At 38.7% G+C, this 20,858-nt stretch overlaps 2 protein-coding genes across 2 annotated transcripts; both read left to right on the forward strand.

The window, feature by feature from the left end:
- Positions 1 to 297: 297 nt before the first annotated feature.
- On the forward strand, positions 298 to 1,242 carry LOC128094680 (olfactory receptor 9I1-like). Its single transcript, XM_052713161.1, has one exon. The coding sequence runs from the start codon at positions 298 to 300 to the stop codon at positions 1,240 to 1,242; it is 945 nt and encodes a 314-aa protein (XP_052569121.1).
- An 18,109-nt stretch (positions 1,243 to 19,351) lies between these two features.
- Positions 19,352 to 20,302, forward strand: LOC128095334 (olfactory receptor 9I1-like). Its single transcript, XM_052714193.1, has one exon. The coding sequence runs from the start codon at positions 19,352 to 19,354 to the stop codon at positions 20,300 to 20,302; it is 951 nt and encodes a 316-aa protein (XP_052570153.1).
- Positions 20,303 to 20,858: the final 556 nt, after the last annotated feature.

Genomic DNA, 20,858 nt, shown 5'->3' on the forward strand with positions numbered 1-20,858 from the left:
GCAAAGGCATGAGATCTGCTCAAGTGTTGGGATTAAAGGTGTGTGCCACGGCACCTGGCTCTATTCCCAGTGTGGCCTTGAACTCACAGAGATCCGGATGGTCTCTGTCTCCCATGTGGTAGGATTAAGGGTGTGTGCCATCACTGTCTGGCCTCTATGTCTAATATAGCGGCTAACTCTGTCCTCTGATCCTTAGATAAGTTTTATTGGGGTGCACAATATATCACCATAGTCTTCAATCCTGGATTCTTTACAATTCACTCTTATCGTCTGTTGAGTAAACAGTCCTTACTGAATATGACCAATAATAATCTCACCAAAGTAACTGAATTCATTCTTGTGGGCTTTACTGACCATCCAGAGTGGGAGATTCCTCTCTTCCTGGTGTTTTTGAGCTTCTATTTTGTAACAATCCTGGGGAACTTGGGCATGATCATTCTTATCCATGTGGATGTCCAACTTCACACCCCAATGTATTTCTTCCTGAGCCATCTCTCTGTAATGGATGCCTGCTATAGCTCAGTCATAACCCCTCAGATCTTGGCCACACTGGCCACAGGCACAACAATCATTGCCTATGGTCACTGTGCTGCTCAGTTCTTCTTTTTCACCTTCTGTGCAAGTGCAGAGTGTTTTCTGTTGGCAGTGATGGCCTATGATCGCTATGTTGCTATTAGCAATCCTCTGCTCTACACAGTGGCCATGAGTCCTAGAAAACGCTGGAGTTTGGTAGTGGGAGCCTATGTGTGTGGGTTGTCTGGGTCCATTCAAAGAACCACATGTACCTTCTCCCTCTCCTTCTGTGAAGACAATAAGATCAATTTCTTCTTTTGTGACCTCCCACCTCTGCTGAAGTTGGCCTGCAGTGATACAACAAATGCTGAGATTATCATTGTTTTATTTGGGAACTTTGTGATCTTGTTTAATGCCTTGGTCATACTCATTTCCTACCTGCTCATCATCAAGACTGTCATGAAGATGAAGACTTCAGGTGGCAGAAGTAAAACATTCTCTACATGTGTCTCCCACCTCACTGCTGTGACTCTTTTCTTTGGGACCCTCACCTTTATGTATATAAGGAGTGGTTCAGGCAAATCCCTAGAGGAAGATAAAGTTGTGTCTGTCTTCTACACTGTGGTGATTCCCATGCTGAACCCTCTGATCTACAGCTTGAGAAATAAAGACGTTATAGTTGCCTTCAGAAAGGTCACTAATAGACTGCAGATTTCCCAGAGTGTATAGAACCGAGTAAGATGAACCCTCCTCATTGTCAGTTTTGTATGCATATCATTAATATCCTAATATACAGCAGCAATATATGCATGATGTATCTGTGAACAGAGAAAATGTCGGCAAGTTGTTCCAGGCAAGAAGAAAAGATGTCATGCAGATTATAACCAGCAACTGAAGTATTTTCCTCCTTTTTTTTCTGTCACTGCCTCCTGCTGTTCTCTGATACCATCACTTAGAGAAGCTCTAAGGGATCTTGTGATTTTTTACTCTAAATTCTGGTATACTTTCCATATTGTCTTTGCTGCTGTCCATATTACTGTTTTGGTTGTGTCAAATATTACATTTAGGACTTCTGCGAATTGAGTTATTTGGCTTTTTTTGTTTCCTTTTTCATATGTAAGGTATATAATACAGGCTTCTTCCTTCAACATTGCAATGTTTGTCTTTTTGCTGGGGCTAGAATAAAAGAGCCGTCAAATTGTCTTGATAACTCACTTCTTTTCTTCTTTATTGATTTGTTGATGACTTTGGAATGAACTAAGCTACCTCACCTATGGGAAGGTGTCTACAAGAGTCAATTCTGGCTTCAGAAGGACAATGCCTTAATACTCCTCCTCACCCTATAGCTTACCTTGTTGGAAGCTCTCATCCAAATATCTTGTTTGTAGGGTTAGCAATGTAAGAGAGCAGAGAAACAGATGGTTACATCACTCATTCCCTTCTTTACAGTAGGGATGACCTATGAATACAACAGCTCCTGCACCAGGCTGTTAAACTTCAGAGGCTTTTCTTTGTTTCCTTATTTTCCATGTCAAAAGTCAGATGAGCTCTCAGCAATTGCATTTGAAATAATTTTCTGTCACATGCAAAGTTCTATTTGCATTTCATTTTAACTTCAAAGGCAAATGTGAAGGTGTTGTCACGTGTGAAATTTCCATTTAGAAACAAAAAAACCTTTCCTTCAGACCTAGGGTACTCACAATATACAGCAGTAGAAAAGGCATGGGGTGATTTCAATCTAAATCTTATTTTGCCTCTAGTTAATTGTGAGAATTTGGGTAAATATTTCACTCTCTCAGGTCTAAAATATGTACAGCAATTGTTAATTTAAATATAGTATAATAGTTGACTAAGATGATAGTAATTTCCTAGCATAAGTCAAATGTCAGTATAGATTGATCTCTTTCTTTGCATTCTTTAACTCTCTGATACCAGCTCTATACTCTTACTACAATTTCATGGTCATTGACAAATTCATTATTGATATGAACCAATGATAAAGGCAATGGACAGAGGAAAATGAATCAATCAAACAAATTTTCATGTTTATCTGGAGAAATATATTTATTACACCTCATATAATCAAAGGTAACAGAAGAACACCTTAAGTTTTCTTTTGCTTTATTTTTTTCACTTTATGTGTTTGGGCGTTTTGTCTGTATGTATGTCTGTGCACCAGCTTTGTGCAGTATCCACAGGAGGTCAAAAGAGGGCATAAAATCACCTGGGACTGGAGTTACAGTTGGCTGTGAGCTGTCTTAGGTGCTGGAAACTGAACCTAAGTCCTCTGGAGGAGCTGCCATCCCTTAACTGTGGATTCATCTCTTCATCTCCAAAGACATCTCTTTTACTAAGCATATTGCTTTGTGTCACTGAACTCTTACACCTGATGGCCATTTTTGAGACAATGATCTTTTCCCTCCATGTGGAAATAACCATTAAATTAGAATGGATGACTAAAACACTTTCTGTTGATTGATTTTGTGTTAATCATCTGTGCATGTTGAACTTATAAAGCTTTGCAATATCTTTTGTGAATGCAGAAACATGAAAGAGAGTCAGACTAGGAAAAGAGTTGACTCAGACACAGAGTATGTAAATAACTACTAGAATTATGGAGAGTTATAGAGAGATGCTCAATTTTAGTAATAAACAGGAATTTCATATTTAAAACTCAAATATACTGACTGGTTTTGTAAAAATTAAAAAGCACTATGGCTTTATCCAACCTTGGTCTCAACAATTCTCGCTCATATAAACCCTCCTCATTCTCGTTGATTGGACTCCCAGAGATCCACCCAGGGCCTAGTCATGGATCTCTGCATCCAGATCCCTCAGTAGTTGGATGAGGTTTCTAGCACAACAATTAGGGTGTTTGGCCATCCCATCACCAGAGTAGGTCAGTTCGGGCTGTCTCTCGACCATTGCCGGCAGTCTGTTGTGTGGGTATCTTTGTGGATTTCTGTGGGCCTCTCTAGCACTTTGCTTCTTCCTGTTCTCATGTGGTCTTCATTTACCATGGTCTCCTATTCCTTGTTCTCCCTCTCTGTTGTTGATCCAGCTGGGATCTCCCGCTCCCCCAAGCTCTCTTTCCCTCGACCCTCGCCTTTCATTACCCCCACTCATGTCCAGGCTGTTCATGTAGATCTCATTCCATTTCTCTGTCATTGGGCGATCCCTGTGTCTTTCTTGGGGTCCTGTTTTCCGGGTAGCCTCCCTGGTGATGTGAGTAGCAGACAATTCATCCTTGTTTCATGTCTAGTATCCTGCTATGAGTGAGTACATACCATGTTTGTCTTTCTGAGTCTGGGTTACCTCACTCAGGATGATTTTTTCTAGATCCATCCATTTGTCTGCAAACCTCATGATGCCATTGTTTTTTTCTGCTGAGTAGTATTCCATTGTGTATATGTACCACATTTTGTTTATCCATTCTTCAGTTGAAGGGCATCTGGGTTGTTTCCATGTTCTGGCTATTACAAACAATGCTGATATGAACATAGCTGAACAAGTGCTCTTATGGTGTGGTTGAGCATTTCTTGGGTATATGCCCAAGAGTGGTATAGCTGGATCTTGGGGGAGATTGATTCCCAATTTTCTAAGAAAGCGCCATATTGATTTCCAAAGTGGTTGTACAAGGTTGCATTCCCACCAGCAGTGGAGGAGAGTTCCCCTAGCTCCACATCCTCTCCAGCATAAGGTGTCTTCAGTGTTTTTGATCTTAGCCATTCTGACAGGCGTAAGGTGGTATCTCAGAGTTGTTTTGATTTGCATTTCCCTGATGATTAGGGATGATGAGCAATTCCTTAAATGTCTTTCGGCCATTTGAGTTTCCTCTGTTGAGAATTCTCTGTTTAGTTCTATAGCCCATTTCTTAATTGGACTGTTGGGCATTTTGATGTCTAATTTCTTGAGTTCCGCACAGGGACAAATAGCCAAATGAATGGAAACACATGAACTATGAACCAATGGCTGAGGGGTCCCCACTGGATCAGGCCCTCTGAATGGGTGAGACAGTTGATTGGCTTGATCTGTTTGGGAGGCATCCAGGCAGTGGGACCAGATCTTGTGCTCATTGCATGAGTTGGCTGTTTGAAACCTGGGGCCTATGCAGGATTGTTTGGCTCGGCCTGGGAGGAGGGGACTAGACCTACCTGGACTGAGTCTACCAGGTTGACCTCAGTCTGTGGGGAAGGCTTTGCCCTGGAGGAGATGGGAATGGGGGGGGGGGGGCGTTGGGGGGAAGGTGAGGGGGACGGGAGGGGGGAGAACAAGGGAATCCGTGACTGATATGTAGAACTGAATTGTATTGCAAAATAAATTAAAATAAATTAAAAAAAAAAAAACAAAACAAAAAAAAAAAAAAACCTTCCCTCCCATGTTCTAATGTCTTTGAGAAGGAAAGATACTCTTCAGGCTGCCTAAGGAGAAATATAAACACCAAACCAACAGATTTGAAGTATGAATATATACTGGATATAAATCTTTGGTGATATGATGCTAATATATTCCTCCTACTCTTTAATGTATGTTTTATTTTGACATTAAGCATGTAAAAATGTTAATGAATTGATTTTTCTTTTATATCTTATTTAATAAATCTTATTTTCAAAATTTTGAAAAAAAAAAAAAAAAGTGTTGTATGGCAAATTCTATAGTGATTTGTATAACACAACACCACATGTAATTGAGGTGATAGATCTATTCATTAACTAGTCTAATAATTCCTTGTTGTAAACATAAATAAAAATAAAATCATATCCTATAATTATAATGAATTAATATTTGTCAATTAAAAATAAATTTAAAGAGTAAAACTTTTAAAAAAAAAAAAAAAAAAAAAAAAAAGCACTATGGCCTCATATTAGCAAGGATATGTATAATGGTAAGTACAGATTGATTTAATGACTATATAAATAGTTTGACATTTTCACATAAAAACCAAAAACAACAGTAACACAGCTAAGACAGTGACCTGGCTATGGACTAAGAAAGAACTCTTGCTCAGGAGCATTAAGGTACAAGAAATGTCTTTCTAGAATGTTGGTGTAGGAGCTCAACACTCAGAACATTTTACCTCCATGTTCATTCTTCCATTCCTGAGTGTGCATACTTTGGCTGGAACCAGATATCATTTCAGAATATAAAGAGACACTGAAGAATTAAGCAATGCATAGATGGCCCTAAAGCGGAAAATGGTAGCTATTTAAAAGATAGCCTCTTTTGACTCGATGTAGGCACTTAGAGCTACACACACCTTTCTTATGACTGCTTTTATTTCACACTGTAGCTTTTGGTATGCTATATTTTTACTCAATTCTAGGATTTTTTAAGTTTAATTTTTTATGTCTTCAACCATCATTTTATCATTTAATAGTATATTGTCTAATTATAAGTTTCTGTATATCCTATGGTCTCATATATGCCTGATTTATAGCTTTATTTCACCATTGTGATCATACAGAATACAAATATTTCAGTATTTTACTTTATTTGTCAGATTGTGTTTGAATCCTACTAAATAAGTGATCTACCTAAAGAAAGATCCATGGGCTTCTGAGAAGAATCTGAATTTTAGTGTTTTAATGGGATGGTCTGAAAAATGTCTATTAAGTCCATTTTATATACAGTGTCATTTAATTAAGATATTTCTATTTAGTGTGTGTGTGTGTGTGTGTGTGTGTGTGTGTGTATGTGTGTGTGTGTGTATGTGTTGATCTGTCAATTTATTTGAAGTTGAGTATTGAGGTCAATTACTACTATTGTGCTGTGGTTAGTTTGCGACTTCACGTCAAGTATTATTTGTTTTATGAAACTGGGTACAGCCATGTTCAATGTGCATGGGTTTAAAATGTCAGTTGCCTACCAGTAGGGAAGACTCCTGTGGGCAGGCTCCCTCATCAAAACCCCCCATTGGAATCTACAATCTACAAGACCCACACCACACACTTATTCAAACCTACCCAACCCTCTGTGACCCCATTGGCTCCCTGAGATACAGAATCTGCCAGCTCTCATTGGACCAAGAGTGGCTTCTTGAGACAGAGAATACCCCAGCTCTCATTGGACCAAGAGAGACCACCACTAGAACCTAGGTCCTAGAACACAACCAGTCCCCTAGAACCTCTAATCTCTGCTTCAGTTGCCAGCCAGCAGGGAAGACTTCTGTGGGTAGGCTCCCTTACCAACCACCCCCCCCATTGGACCCTGCAATCTATAAGACCCATGCCCTACCCGATACATACACATCCCCCTGCAACTCCAAGTGGCTTCCTGAGACATGGACTCCTCTAGCTCATTGGACCAAGAGTGGCTTCCTGAGACACAGAATCTATCAGCTTTCATTGGACCAATAGGTGAGTGACTGCTATCCCACCTAGAGAGTCCTGCCTCAAGGACTAGGCCCTGGGGCATAACCAGTCCCTGGGAACCCCAACCGATCTCTGCCCCAGTTGCCCCACCAGCCGGAAGATTCCTGCAGTTAGGATCTCCCACAAAACCCCCCATTGAACCCTGCAATCTACAAGACCCATGCCCTACACCAAACATACCCAACCCCCAGTGACACCAGTGGCTACCTCAGATACTGAATCCACCAGCTTTCATTGGACCAAGAGGTGAGTATCTCTTCTCCCTCCCAGAGAATCCTGCCCCTAGGACCTAGGCCCTGAGACAATACCAGTCCCTGGAAACTCCCACCCATCTCTGCCTCAGTTGCTGGACAGCAGAGAAGAATCCTGCTGGCAGGCTCCCCCATGAAAACCCCCCACTGAACACTGCAATCTAGAAGACCCATGCCCTACTGCAAATATACCCATCCCCCTGTGACCCCAGCGGCTTCTTTAGACACAGAATCTGCCAGCTCTCATTGGACCGAGAGTCCTAATAAGACCAAGAACAGCTCCCTGAGACACAGAATCAGGCAGCTTGAATTGAACCAAGAGCAGCTTTCTGAGACACAGAATCCACCAGCTCCAATTAGACCAAGAGCTAAGATTGTACCCAGAGTGGCCCCCTGAAACACAGACACAGCAAACACAGGTTGGACACAGAACAGCTTGCTCAGATACAGACACCTCTTGGACCTATTGGAGGAAGAATGCCAGTGCAAAAATACATTAAACAACATAAAGAGCAATATGGCATCACCATAACCTAGTGGTTCTACAACAGCAAGACCTGAACATCACAACATAGAAGAAGCAGAAGAATGTGACATTAAAAATAACTTCATAAACATGATAGAGGTCTTTAAAGAGGAAATGAAAAATTCCATTAAAGAAATTTAGGAAAAGACAAACAAAAAAATTGGAAGAAATCAATAAATCCCTTAAAGAAAGCCAAGAAAACCGTGAAAAAGCAATTAAACATGTGAGGGAAACAGTTCAAGACCTGAAAAGTGAAATAGAAACAATGAAGAAGACACAAACCAAGGAAATGCTGGAAATAGAAAATACGAGTAAATGAACAGGAGTTACAGATGCAAGCATAACCAACAGAATACAAAAGATGGAAGAGAGAATCTCTGGCATAGAGGATACAATAGAGGAAACACCAAAGTCAAAATAGGCATAACACAAAATGTCCAGAAAATCTGGGAAACCATGAAAAGGCCAAATTTAAGAATAATAGGAATAGAAGAAGGAGATGAATACTAACTCAAAAGCACAGAAAACATATTCAACAAAATCAAGGAAGAAAACTTTCCCATCTTAAAGAAGGAAATACCTAGGAAGATACAAGAAATAACTAGGAAGATACAAGAACACCAAATAGACTACCTCCCCTCAAAAGGCCCCTCACCACATAATAAGTAAACCACTAAACATACAGAATAAAGGAAAAACATTAAGAGCAGCAAAGGAAAAAGGCCAAGTGACTCATAAAGGCAGACCCATCAAAATAACACCCGACTTCCCAATGGAGACTCAGAAAGTCAGAAGGTCCTAGACAGATATAATACAGACACTAAGAGACCACGGATGCCAGCCTAGACTAATATACCCAGCAAAACATTCAATCACCATAGACAGAGTGAACAAGATATTCAAAGACAAAACCAGGTTTAAACAATACTTATTTACAAAACCAGCCCTACAGAACGCACTAGAAGGAAAACTCCAACTTAAAGAATTCAGATGCACCCACGAAAACACAGGCAATAGATAACTCCACAGCAGTAAATCCCAAAGAAGGGAAATACATACACACTACAACCAAGAGATAAGAGGAATTAACAATCACTGGTCATTAATATCTTTAAATATCAGTGGACTAAATTTGCCTATAAAAAGACACAGGCTAACAGAACAGATATGAAATCAGGATCCACCATTCTGCTACATGCAAGAAACACACCTCAAATTCAAAGATAGATACTACCTCAGAGTAAAAGGCTGGGAAAAGACTTTCCAATCAAATGGAATTAAGCAAGCTGGTGTAGCTATCCTAATATCTAACAAAATAGACTTTAAACTAAAATCAATCAAAAGAGATCAGGAAGGATATTACATATTCATCACAGGAAAGATCCATCAAGATGAAGTCTCAGTTCTGACCATTTATGTCTCAAATACAAGGGCATCCACACATGTAAAAGAAATATTACTAAAACTTAAATCACACATCAAACCACACACATTAGTAGTGGGAGACTTCACCCAACTCACCAATGGACTGATCTGCCAGGCAGAAACTTAACAGAGAATTAAGGGAACTAACAAATGTTATGACTCAAATGGACTTAATAGATATCTATAGAACATTCTATTCTAACAAAAAAGAATATACCTCTTCTCAACACCCCATTGAGCCTTCTCTACAATTGAACATATACATGGTCACAAAGCAAATCTCAACAGATAAAAAAATTGTAATAACCTCCTGTATTTTATTGATCAACCGTGGCTTAAAGCTAGATTTCAACAACAAGAAAAATTACAGAGAGCCTACAATGACATGGAAACTGAATAAGCTCAACTGAATCACCAATGAGTTAAGGGAGAAATAAATAAAGAAATTAAAGACTTCCTAGAATTCAGTGAAAATGGAAATACAACATACCCAAACTTATGGAACACTAAGAAAGCAATGCTAAGAGGTAAATTCATAGCACTACATGCTCACATAAAGCAGTTGTGAAATCTCACACTAGTGACTTAACAGTACACCTAAAAGCTCTAGAACAAAAAGAAGAAAACTCAACCAGGAGGAATAGACACCAGGAAATAATCAAATTGAGGACTGAAATCAATAAAAAAGAAACAAAGAGAACAATACAAAGAACTAATGAAACAAAGAGTTGGTTCTTTGAGAAAATCAAGAAGATAGACAAGCCCTTAACAAAACTAACCAAAAGGCAGAGAAAGAGCATCCAAATTAACAAAATTAGAAATGAAAAGGGAGACATAACAATTGACAAGGAGGAAATTCAGATAATCATCAGGTGTAGTGGGTAGCCATTTCCAACTTTGACCTGGAAGTTCCAACCCCCACTGAGGCTTCGGTAATGGTCACGCCTACAAGGTGGGGCTGAGAGAGGACTCTGAAGACCCGAGATCCGGGTGCATGGGCTCTTTTGGTTCCTGGACCCTGGACGCTGGAGATAGACTGAGCAGAGTTCTCCAGAGAACACCGCCAGACTGCGCTACACCTTTCCCAGGCCCTATAAACTATCCCTTCACTTGTAAGTTACCCCACAAAATAAACCTCCCTTTTAACTACGTGGAGTGGCCATAATAATTTCACCATATCCAGGTCATACCTCAAAAACCTGTACTCCACAGAATTGTAAAATCTAAAAGAAATGGACAGTTTTCTGGATAGGTACAATGTACAAAAGTTAAATCAAGACCAAATAAACACTTGAAATAGACCAATAACCCCTAAGGAAATAGAAACAGTCATTAAAATTCTCCCAATCAAAAATTGCTCAGGACTAGTTGGTTTCAGTGCAGAATTCTAGCAGAATTTCAAAGAAGAGCTAATACCAATACTCTTCAAATTGTTTCACACAATAGAAACAGAAAGAACATTACCAAACTCCTTTTATGAGGCAACAGTTACTCTGATACCTTAACCACAAAAAGATGAAATGAAGAAAGAGAATTACAGACCAATCTCCCTCATGAACATTGATGCAAAAATACTCAATAAAATATTGGCAAACCGGTTCCAAGAACACATCAGAAAATTATCCACCATGACCAAGTAGGCTTCTAATTTGATGTTAGAAACATTAAGGATATCTCTCATCATTGATTTAACAAATTTATTGAGTGCCTACTATATGTCAGAAAATATCCCAGTTATTAGAGACACATCAATGTTATCATGGAGCTTACATCCTGGTAGAAATGAAGGCTTATGCAGAATAAGTGTCCAGAGAAAGAAATACAACTCTGTTGAATTAAGCAACTTAAAGTTTGTATGACTTATCTCAGTAGCATAACCTAGGATAACCCAGCTAACTACAAGAGCTGTGGGAGGTAAAAAGTAATGAACAAAACTTCTGGGAGCTAAATACAGAACATGTCTTTGACATATGAGAACTATACTTTTGGTATATTATCTTTCATATTATTACATGCTATTTTGACATATGGAAATATATATATATATATATGTGTGTGTGTGTGTGTATGTGTGTGTGTGTGTGTGTGTGTGTGTGTGTGTGTGTATGTTTCTTTCTTTATCATATTATGCTGAAGTTTCAGGTTTAAAAATATATTTCTAATCAAATGTTGAGAAATAATCTACTTATATTTTTTAGCATTGGTTGTATCTAGTTGTTTGTAAGCTGTCAATTATTGTTTAAATTTCTCTTCCCAAATAGTTTACTAACCTCTCCGTCACCAATGTTAAATATTTATCTTTTCTTCAAATCATGTGATATACCATCTTCACCATAGACAAATCTCTCATGTGTACTTGGATATGTTTTCAAGTCTTGTTATTTGTTGTCTTGATAGTCCTCCAATCTTTTATATCAGGAAGGTCTATGCCTCTCTCCCTAATGTTTTTATTTTTCCATTTTTTTTCTTGAGTATTTTCACCGATTTGTTTTTCCTATTGTACTCTATACTTTACATCTTTTTCAAATAATATGTCTTTTCTTCTTGCAAATCCCATCACAAAATTATGAAAATCCTACTATTTTTATAGTTCATGGTCATATTCATTTTGATCAGTCCACTCTGTTCTTCCCGGTGTTATATGCATATATATGCACATATATACATATATTTATGTATAGACAATAAATAAGAGTGGCACTAAAACTTTTTCAGTTGAAATAACTAGATAAAACAATAAAATTATATCATGAAGTAAAAATGAAATTAATCAGCACATTTAGCTATAGCATTTCATCTGGATGGCTTCAGGAGTGACTTGCTTCAGGAATCTATTGTCATTTGGCCTCATCTGACTTCCCAGTTTGCTTATTACCAATAAACCATAGACAGAAATCTTAGTCTACCTGGAATTTAAGCATCCTGGTTACCAAACTAATCTACATGTTTGTAAGGACTAACTGCCAATAACTTGTAACTGCATTTTCCCCTGGAGAAGTCTTCCTCAGCCAAGCTATCTATCTTTTCTAGAAGTTCCTAAAAAGGTATAACTGAGCTTCTGGAGGACAGCGTAAAGCCAATGAATGACTGACATGAACTGCAAAAGCCTAATACCCTTAGTAGGTATAATACACTTCTAGAGTTCTTCAGTGATCAAGTCAATGCTAGACTCCAGATAGGAAGACAACGTTCTTAACAATTTTGTACTTCATTTTATTCTATATATGTTTCTTCTGTGTGTACTTTATCAGTGAAACACTTGCATTCTAGCTCTGACCAGGGTTTAATTTGCTTCTACAGTATTTTTTTTTTATTTTTGAGATTATAATATAATCACAACATTTATTCCTTCATTTTACTCCCTCCAAACCCGGCCATCTACACCCCCTTATTCTCTTTCAAAATCATGATCTCTTTTTTCATTAACTGTAATTACATTCATGTATTTACATGTATAGATACATACATATTCCTAAATATAAAATGCTCAGTGTGTGTAGTGTTACTTATATGCGTAGTTTTAGGACTGGTCACTTGATATCAGATAACCAGTTGGTGTACTCTTGATCCTGGGAAAGATCACCTCTTCTGCTCTCAACAATCCTTAATTTCCTGTAGTTCTTTGGGTAGGATTGAGGCTCATGCGCTTTCTGTCATCAATTTTGGCATGTCTGTTAATGTTGTCTTTGTTCAGCTCATGTTTGGGCAGTTATGTTTCTTATACTTTATGCATGCATCTTCTGACATTACAGGGGCACACAGTCTCACAGGATACTCCCTGATCTTTAGAAACCTCTTAAAGTCTTTCTACTCTGTCTTCTGCAATATTACAAGTAGCTCAAAAAACAGAGATGTAGTTCTTCCCCCAAAATCCAAACATGATATTTAATCTGAATAACAAAAGAGAAATATACCAAAATTTTCATAATTTCCCAATCATTACCAAAAAGGGGATGAATAGTAAACATTATACAATCAGTTCAACAACAAGCTTATCTGGTAATAACAAAGGAATATTCTCATTTCTGTGTACTCTCTTCTACTTTTCCTCCAGTGTGTTCCAATTTTCACTCTAGTTTGTCTATAGGAAGCATAAAATCAGTAGACATACTCTGACACACAGTCATTTCAAAACAAAATTAATTTCAGGAGGTTATAACAAATTTTATCAAAATGCATTGGGTGAACTTCCTTAAGCTGCACATCAGATATTCTGCTCTCTAGTAGCCTCCTTTCTTTTTTTTAATTTTTATTTTTCTTTATTAAGAAATTTTCTACTCACTCCTCATGCTATCCACAGACCCCCCACTTCCTCCCACTCTCCAGCCCTCCCTCCCAAGCCACCCTGCATCCCCACATCCCCCAAATCGAGGTCTTCCATGGGGAGTCAGCAGAGCCCAGCTCACTGAGCCTAGGCAGGTCCAAGCCCTTTCCTTCCCACTGCACCAAGGCTGTGCAAGGTGTCACACCACAGGCACCGGATTCCCAGAAACCTGCCCATGCACCAGGGCCAGATCCCGATCCCCCTGCCTGGGTGCCCCCCAAACAGTTCAAGCCAAACAACCATCTTCCATGTCTAGAGGGCCTAGTCCAGTCCCATGGAGGCTCCACAGCCACCAGTCCACAGGTCATGGGTTTCCACTAGTGTTAGTAGCTTCCTTTCTTTTCAGTATATCTTTGTATTTTCTGGCATCTGTGATCTCACAATCCTGGCTAGGCCAAATGCTTGCTGATTATCAAAATATTTGTCCAAATCTTGATACTTGGAAGGTATACAATGTCAGTGACACTGCTTATGCCATACTCTTTCAAATCCTGTAATATCAAGTAAATAGGTAAAAGCAAACAGGTGAGGCTGAGTCTACTGCAAAGGACATTTGTGGTTAGTGGACTGTAAGAGTCTACCATGAAGCTGAAGAAACAAGACTAGCCTCTAATGAATAATTATGGACTATGTAATATAAAAGCAATTTTGGCAAATTATATGGTTCTAACAAAAGAGGTTGTGGTTTCAGAGGCAGGAAATATATGAGAAACAGAACAAAAAAAGGTGGCTGTATAACTCTGGAAATGGATCTTGAGGGCATGGGAAAGCATACTGCTCAGTGCAGAAGCAGTTGAAGCATGCTTATACTATCCTATACGCATTGCCATCTGAGTCAAAAATCATGCTTCCTTATGAAAACTTGAACAGACAATACTGTGGAGTTTCATATCTGAGTTGTAAGTGGACAGTGAGTGTAAGAATATGTACAGTGTAAAACGACTTTTATGCGAAGACCTCTGATCCAACTTTCAGGTCACTGACAGAGTAACTCAGCAGACCATGCCTGTTCCCCGCAGAAGCTGCTGTTGCTCTCCAGAACCTAGAAGTCATAGGAGTTTGCTGTGGGATGTTCTGTATGGCAAATGTGTTGCTGATTAGTCAATAAATAAAACACTGATTGGCCATTGGCTAGGCAGGAAGTATAGGCGGGACAAGGAGGAGAATAAAGCTGGGAAGTGGAAGGCTGAGTCAGAGAGACACTGCCAGCCGCCATGATGAGAAACAGCATGTGAAGATGCCAGTAAGCCATGAGCCACGTGGCAAGGTATAGATTTATAGAAATGGATTAATTTAAGCTGTAAGAACAGTTAGCAAGAAGACTGCCACGGCCATACAGTTTGTAACCAATATGTCTCTGTGTTTACTTGATCGGGTTTGAGCGGCTGTGGGACTGGCAGGTGAGAGAGATTTGTCCTGACTGTGGGCCAGGCAGGAAAACTCTAGCTAAAGGAGTTGCCATGTAATCCCACAGGTTAGATTTTATCCACTAAGAGATGTGGAGAAGATGCAAAAATAAGCCATTGCCTGTGGGAAATTGTTGGGCAAATGATAGGGGAGCTTTTCCCAGGAGTCTTAGGAACTGTCCCTGGAGCTGATTTATGATTCAAGGGAATACTTATCCACTGTGTAGCTTTTGGCCTTCCCCAAAAGCATTTTAAATACCCACTTGCTTGCTGTGCAAGAATAAATCCCTAAATGCACCCATTACATTGAACTATGTATGTAATCTGAGTTACTTTTCAAAAATACATAATGCCTTTGTTAATTTGAATTAAAAGGCTCCAAATTGAACAGGGTGATTCTACCACCTGAGAACCCTGGAACGATACTGGGCTTTTCCAGACAAACCAGCGAAGGCAAATTAAGGAGAGAATAAGTCCATTGCTACTGGACCTTCTTTTTTAAATTTCTTTTAAGTTATGTGTATTAATATCTTGCCTGTACACAATTTGTCCACCATATATGTGCCTGATACTAGCAGAGGCCAGAACACGGCATCAGATTCCCTGGAACTGGAATTACAGATGACTGTGCGATGCCACGTGGGCGCTAGGAATGGAACCCAAGTCAGTAATGAAAGGTGAAAGAGTGGCGAGTGCTCTTAAAAGACCAGATATCTCTCCAACCCCAGACCTTCACTTCTTCAGGCACCATATCCATGCTTAGAGTTCAGTTTCCATCAAAATGCACAGGTATGTATGGATCATTTTTGTTTTGCAACTACCAGCTTTCATTTCTTCAGAGTTGGGTATTACTAGGTACCTTTTAGAACATATAGTTTCTTGAGAGAGGCTGTTACCAGATTGTAGAGCTTAGCTTTTAGATTTCCCTGAGAATGTGAATTCTGTGCTTCTTGTACATATACTGGGAGGGGTGATAACCACATATATTAGAGTTACATCTTTGGAATAAGATAAACTTAGATTTCAGATTTGCTTGTTGCTTTGACATTGGGAAGCATCCTTATCTATATAATCTTAGTCTCCTCAAAGACAAAAATAATACCTCTTTCCTAGGCTCACAGGATTATGTTCGAGAATGTGTGCAGAACATGCCACATCGTGATTGTCACAGAGCAGGTACTCAATGAACAAAACACTAGTGTTTGGAAAAGCAGCAAGTATAAATTAGTTCAGCTACAGTCAGGGGATCAAAGTGGGACCTCTTGCTTTCAGTAGTGACATTTCAGACAAATTATTTAATATTTCTGGGCTTCATTTTCCTTATCTGTAAAATAAAAGTAAAAACTTGAACATTTTGATTCAGGATTATCAAGTTGAAAGGAAATAATTTTAATACGTTCAGCATCTTCCTGACTCCAGGCAGAAGCTCAGTAAGTGTGCTGTAGTGTTTTGAGAGACTGATTCTGCTAAGATGAGGAAAGATATGATTTTTGAGCTCCTTTGATGCTAAGAACCCTCTGACCACCCAGGGACTCAGCCCTTGCAGGAAACAGGATAAACAGGTTGAGAGTAGGTTGAAAGTTAAAGTAAGTATAATTTTTAGGGTTAAGTTTCTTTTTAGAAAATATATCTCTTTCACTTTCCCTCAAGGATCTTATATTCTATATTGTATATTATGAATAATGATATCAACTCACAAAAATACCAAGGTTTTTCTTTTCAAAATGTTCACTAACAATAAACTTGGTTCAGTAAGGCCACTGATTTCCTTTATTCTAGGATCAAATCAACTTGATGGTGTCTCAAACCCTTTAAATTGCATCTTACAAAAGTGGATATCTCTAGTCTCATCCTGAAAGTTTCCTTTGAGGAATATCTTAGAAATTCATGTAAACAAAGTTGGATTTAATTCTTAGGAAAAATTAGGATTCTTATTCACTATACCACTTTTAAAATTACATATCTAACATATACATTCATGTATATGTAACACACAAAGGAATCTCTCAAAACATGAAGTGTTTGAGTATACAGGAATCTATATGGGTTTATGGATATAAATATTTATGAAAAAAGTAGAGATGCATTATATTAAATGAGTCATTTTTTAATCATGATTTTTTATCAAGTAGGGGTCTTTAAAATGGACAGTGATTCCTCTGCATGTGAACTCTTTGAGGAGTTTTCATATCTGGTTTCAGTTTCTCTTCCATAAATGATGTGTCAATAGAATCTGTCTAGTGATATTATTGACAGTATTGTATAAAATATTTAAGTATCAATGCCTTTGAAGTAAGGAGATATGTATCTGGGTTTCCATGAAGAAACTCACAGAGATCATTTAGGTGTTAGGAACTTTCATGAAGAGACAGAATGCATATGGAAAATAGTCAGTAGTATGCATGGTGGGTGATGATAAGACTGAGATCTGTGCCATATGGTGATAAGAAATTGTAGGAAATGCGAAATTTGTCATAAATCATTATAAGGTAAATTAAATATAATTATCTTGAAAAACTGATAAACCATAGGAAAAGAACATTAATTTCACTTGATACTTGAAATCTTTTCCCAGAATCAACAGAATTCTTTATTGCATAGTATATATGCAATCATAATAGAAAAACACCACTTACCATTTCCATAACTCACCAACAAGCAAATCATAGAACTAGTGAGCAGAACAAGTACTTGTACAGGAATGGGATGAAAGGCAAGATTTCTTTTAAGAGAAGAAAGACAGAGTTTGAAGGGATTTATTTCATTTAGTGAGAGGACAAAAATAACTCAATTATTGTGCCAAAGTTGCCTATGTGTATGAACCTGTCTCTCTAGCAATCTATAATCTGAAAATACATTATTAATGGGATGCAGAAATAAACATAGATAATTTATATGAGTGAAATTTATTGTCTTTCAGAAAAGGAAACAGCAGGTCATATCTAAAATTTATAATAACATTAGCAATAATAAGAAATGACTATATTTAGGTGTTTTTGAACTGGATATTATATCTTTTACACACATTAAATTACTTAATACCAGCAGGACAGTGGTGGTGTATGCCTTTAATTTCAGTACTTGGGAGGCAGAGAAAGGCAGATCTCTATGAGTTTAAGACCATTCTGGTCTACACAGCTACTTCTAGGACAGCCAAGGATACACAAAGAAACCCTGTCTCAAAAAACAGATAAACAACAACAAGAAAAAAGCATTTAACACTCACAAAACCCTAAAATACAGGCATATTTTTTTCAATATTATAGAGAAGAAATTGAGGCAAGGGGGTGAGTTACCTTATCAAAGCCACATAATGAAGAGAAGAATGAGTACACAATCTGAGCTAGATGCTAAAAGAGTGAAGTGCAGAAAAGAATAATGTGGTGGTATTGTGTTCCCCAAAATATTGTGTACCCTAATAAACTTATCTGGGGTCAGAGACAGAACAGCCACAATATTAAACATGATGACAGGCAGTGGTAGCACACGCCTTTAATCCTAGCATTCCAGAGGCAGAAATCCAGCATTTGGCTGGTTAAGCTTTTAGGCTTTCAAGCATTGGAAGATCAGAGACAGAACAAGCCACAGCTAACCTCACCTGGCCAACTTCTCAGCTGATCCTGTTTCCTCAGACTAGAAGTTTCTGAGTCCTCATCCAAATGGATCTCAGCTGAACTGCTGCTAGAAAGCCTGAAAGCTTAACCAGCCAAAAGCTTCTAGTTTCTAGTCTCTCTCTCTCTCTCTCTCTCTCTCTCTCTCTCTCTCTCTCTCTCTCTCTCTCTCTGTGTGTGTGTGTGTGTGTGTGTGTGTGTGTGTGTGTGTGTGTGTGTGTGCAGGCACATAGGCTTTCTGTGGAGATTAAGGGACAATTCTCTGTGGTGGATTCTCTCTAGGCACCTGTGGGATATGGGGAACTAATTCATATTATCAGACCTATGTGCAAGTGCCTGTTTCATCTGAGCTGTCTTGCTGGTCCCTGAGAGGGCATTTTTTCTAAGCCTGCTTAAATAAACATATAATTAGAAAAAATTATATGTGAATGTGTGCTGTAGGGACAACATGAAGAGAAAATATATCATCTTCAAACTTCTGTAAGAATTTCATGAAAAGAAGACATTAGCTGGATTTGAGTGTCAAGAAAGGCTAACCTGAGGTCACTGTGTGTAAGGTATGGACAGACAGATTCCACCTTTATATAAGCATATGGTAGATGTGTGGTACAAGATATAAGGTTGGAATAGATGTTGTCTTAACCCCTTTCAAACCTGAAGGTCATTTGTGTCTTCTCTTCACAGAAATTTCAAATATAAACCAGAATTAATCTGAATCAGAAACAAGAGCATAAGTCTCAGCTCTATCAAATTTAGGAACTTCTCCAGAAGAATAAGCCTGGCTCAAGATTTCTGAAACAAGTATTGGAAATAAGTTCATAGCTGCAAACTCTACTTCTACCAGAGAGAAAAGGGGTTTGTGCTTTTGTCCCTGTTTTACTTTACTTCATTCCCATCCTCAGATTAGCAGTCCACATCGATTCTATGGCTAAGAATAACCTCACCACAGTAACTAGGTTTTTTCTCATGGGCTTTAATGACCTTCCCAAGTGGGAGGTCCCCCTTTTTCTGGTGTTCCTCAGTTTCTATCTTGTCACCATTCTAGGGAACTTGGGCATGATCATTCTCATACAGGTGGATGTCCAACTCCACACCCCAATGTATTTCTTCCTGAGCCACCTTTCTGTGTTGGATGCCTGCTACACCTCAGTCATCACCCCTCAGATCCTGGCCACACTGGCCAAAGACAGACTGATCATCTCCTATGGCCAATGTGCTGCCCAGTTCTTCTTCTTCACCATCTGTGCAGCTACAGAATGTTTCCTGCTGTCTGTGATGGCCTATGACCGCTATGTTGCTATTAGCAACCCACTGCTCTACACTGTAGCCATGAGTCCTAGAAGATGCTGGTGTTTGGTGGCTGGAGCCTATGGTGGTGGATTGTTTGGGGCCATCTTAAGAACCACGTGCACCTTTTCTCTCTTCTTCTGTGAAAATAATCAGATCAATTTCTTCTTTTGTGACCTCCCACCTCTGCTGAAGCTGGCCTGCAGTGACACAACAAATGTTGAGATTATCATTGTCTTTTTTGGGAACTTTGTTATTTTGGCCAATGCCTTCATCATACTCATTTCCTACCTGCTCATCATCAAGGCTATCATGAGGATGAAGTCTTCAGGTGGAAGAGTCAAGACTTTCTCCACATGTGTCTCCCACCTCACTGCTGTGGCTCTTTTCTTTGGGACCCTCATCTTCATGTACATACGAAGTAGCTCAGGAAAATCCCTGGAGGAAGACAAGGTAGTGTCTGTCTTCTACACTGTGGTCATCCCCATGCTGAACCCCCTCATCTATAGTCTGAGGAACAAGGATGTAAAGGCTGCCTTCAGAAAGGCCACTGGTAGATTCCAGGTTTCTCAAATCTTGCAAAATTGAGTGAAAGGACCAATCAGTCAATTTCCCCCCACTATTGATGTTTCCTAGGGGGTATGTTATACCTTGAACAGAGGAAGCAAGCAAGTGTTAAAGAGTGCGAAGTACAAAGTGGTGAAATTTGTACTCGAAATTCTGTTGTTCTTCCTTCTTATCTCTGTTTGTCACTGCTAGTTTGTTACTTGGCACTAGTAACTGCTGCTATCTTGCTCCATCATTTACAAAACCATATTTTGAGTTAGGTCACTTGACTTGAATTCTGGACTCCCTTTCTCTCTTGTCTTCTTTTTCATCAACATGACAATTTTTTTGTGTAAAAGATCATATCATGGGACTACTTTAAATTGTGAAAAATCATTTTAAATTTTCATTTAGATATTTAAATGCTTGGTCAGGGCAATTAGGCAGTATGATGATATAGCACCAACTCCCTGCCTCATTAGATTGTCTATTTATTCTGGCCAGATTGATAAAATTTTCAAATTGCCTTGTTAATCCTTAATTCCTTATATTTTTTGTTCTTTTTGTCATGTTTTGCTAAGAGTTTCAAGACGACATA

Source organism: Peromyscus californicus, unplaced genomic scaffold (assembly GCF_007827085.1).
Source record: "Peromyscus californicus insignis strain IS unplaced genomic scaffold, ASM782708v3 Scaffold_4__1_contigs__length_199733344, whole genome shotgun sequence".
NCBI classification, from domain to species: Eukaryota; Metazoa; Chordata; class Mammalia; order Rodentia; family Cricetidae; genus Peromyscus; species Peromyscus californicus.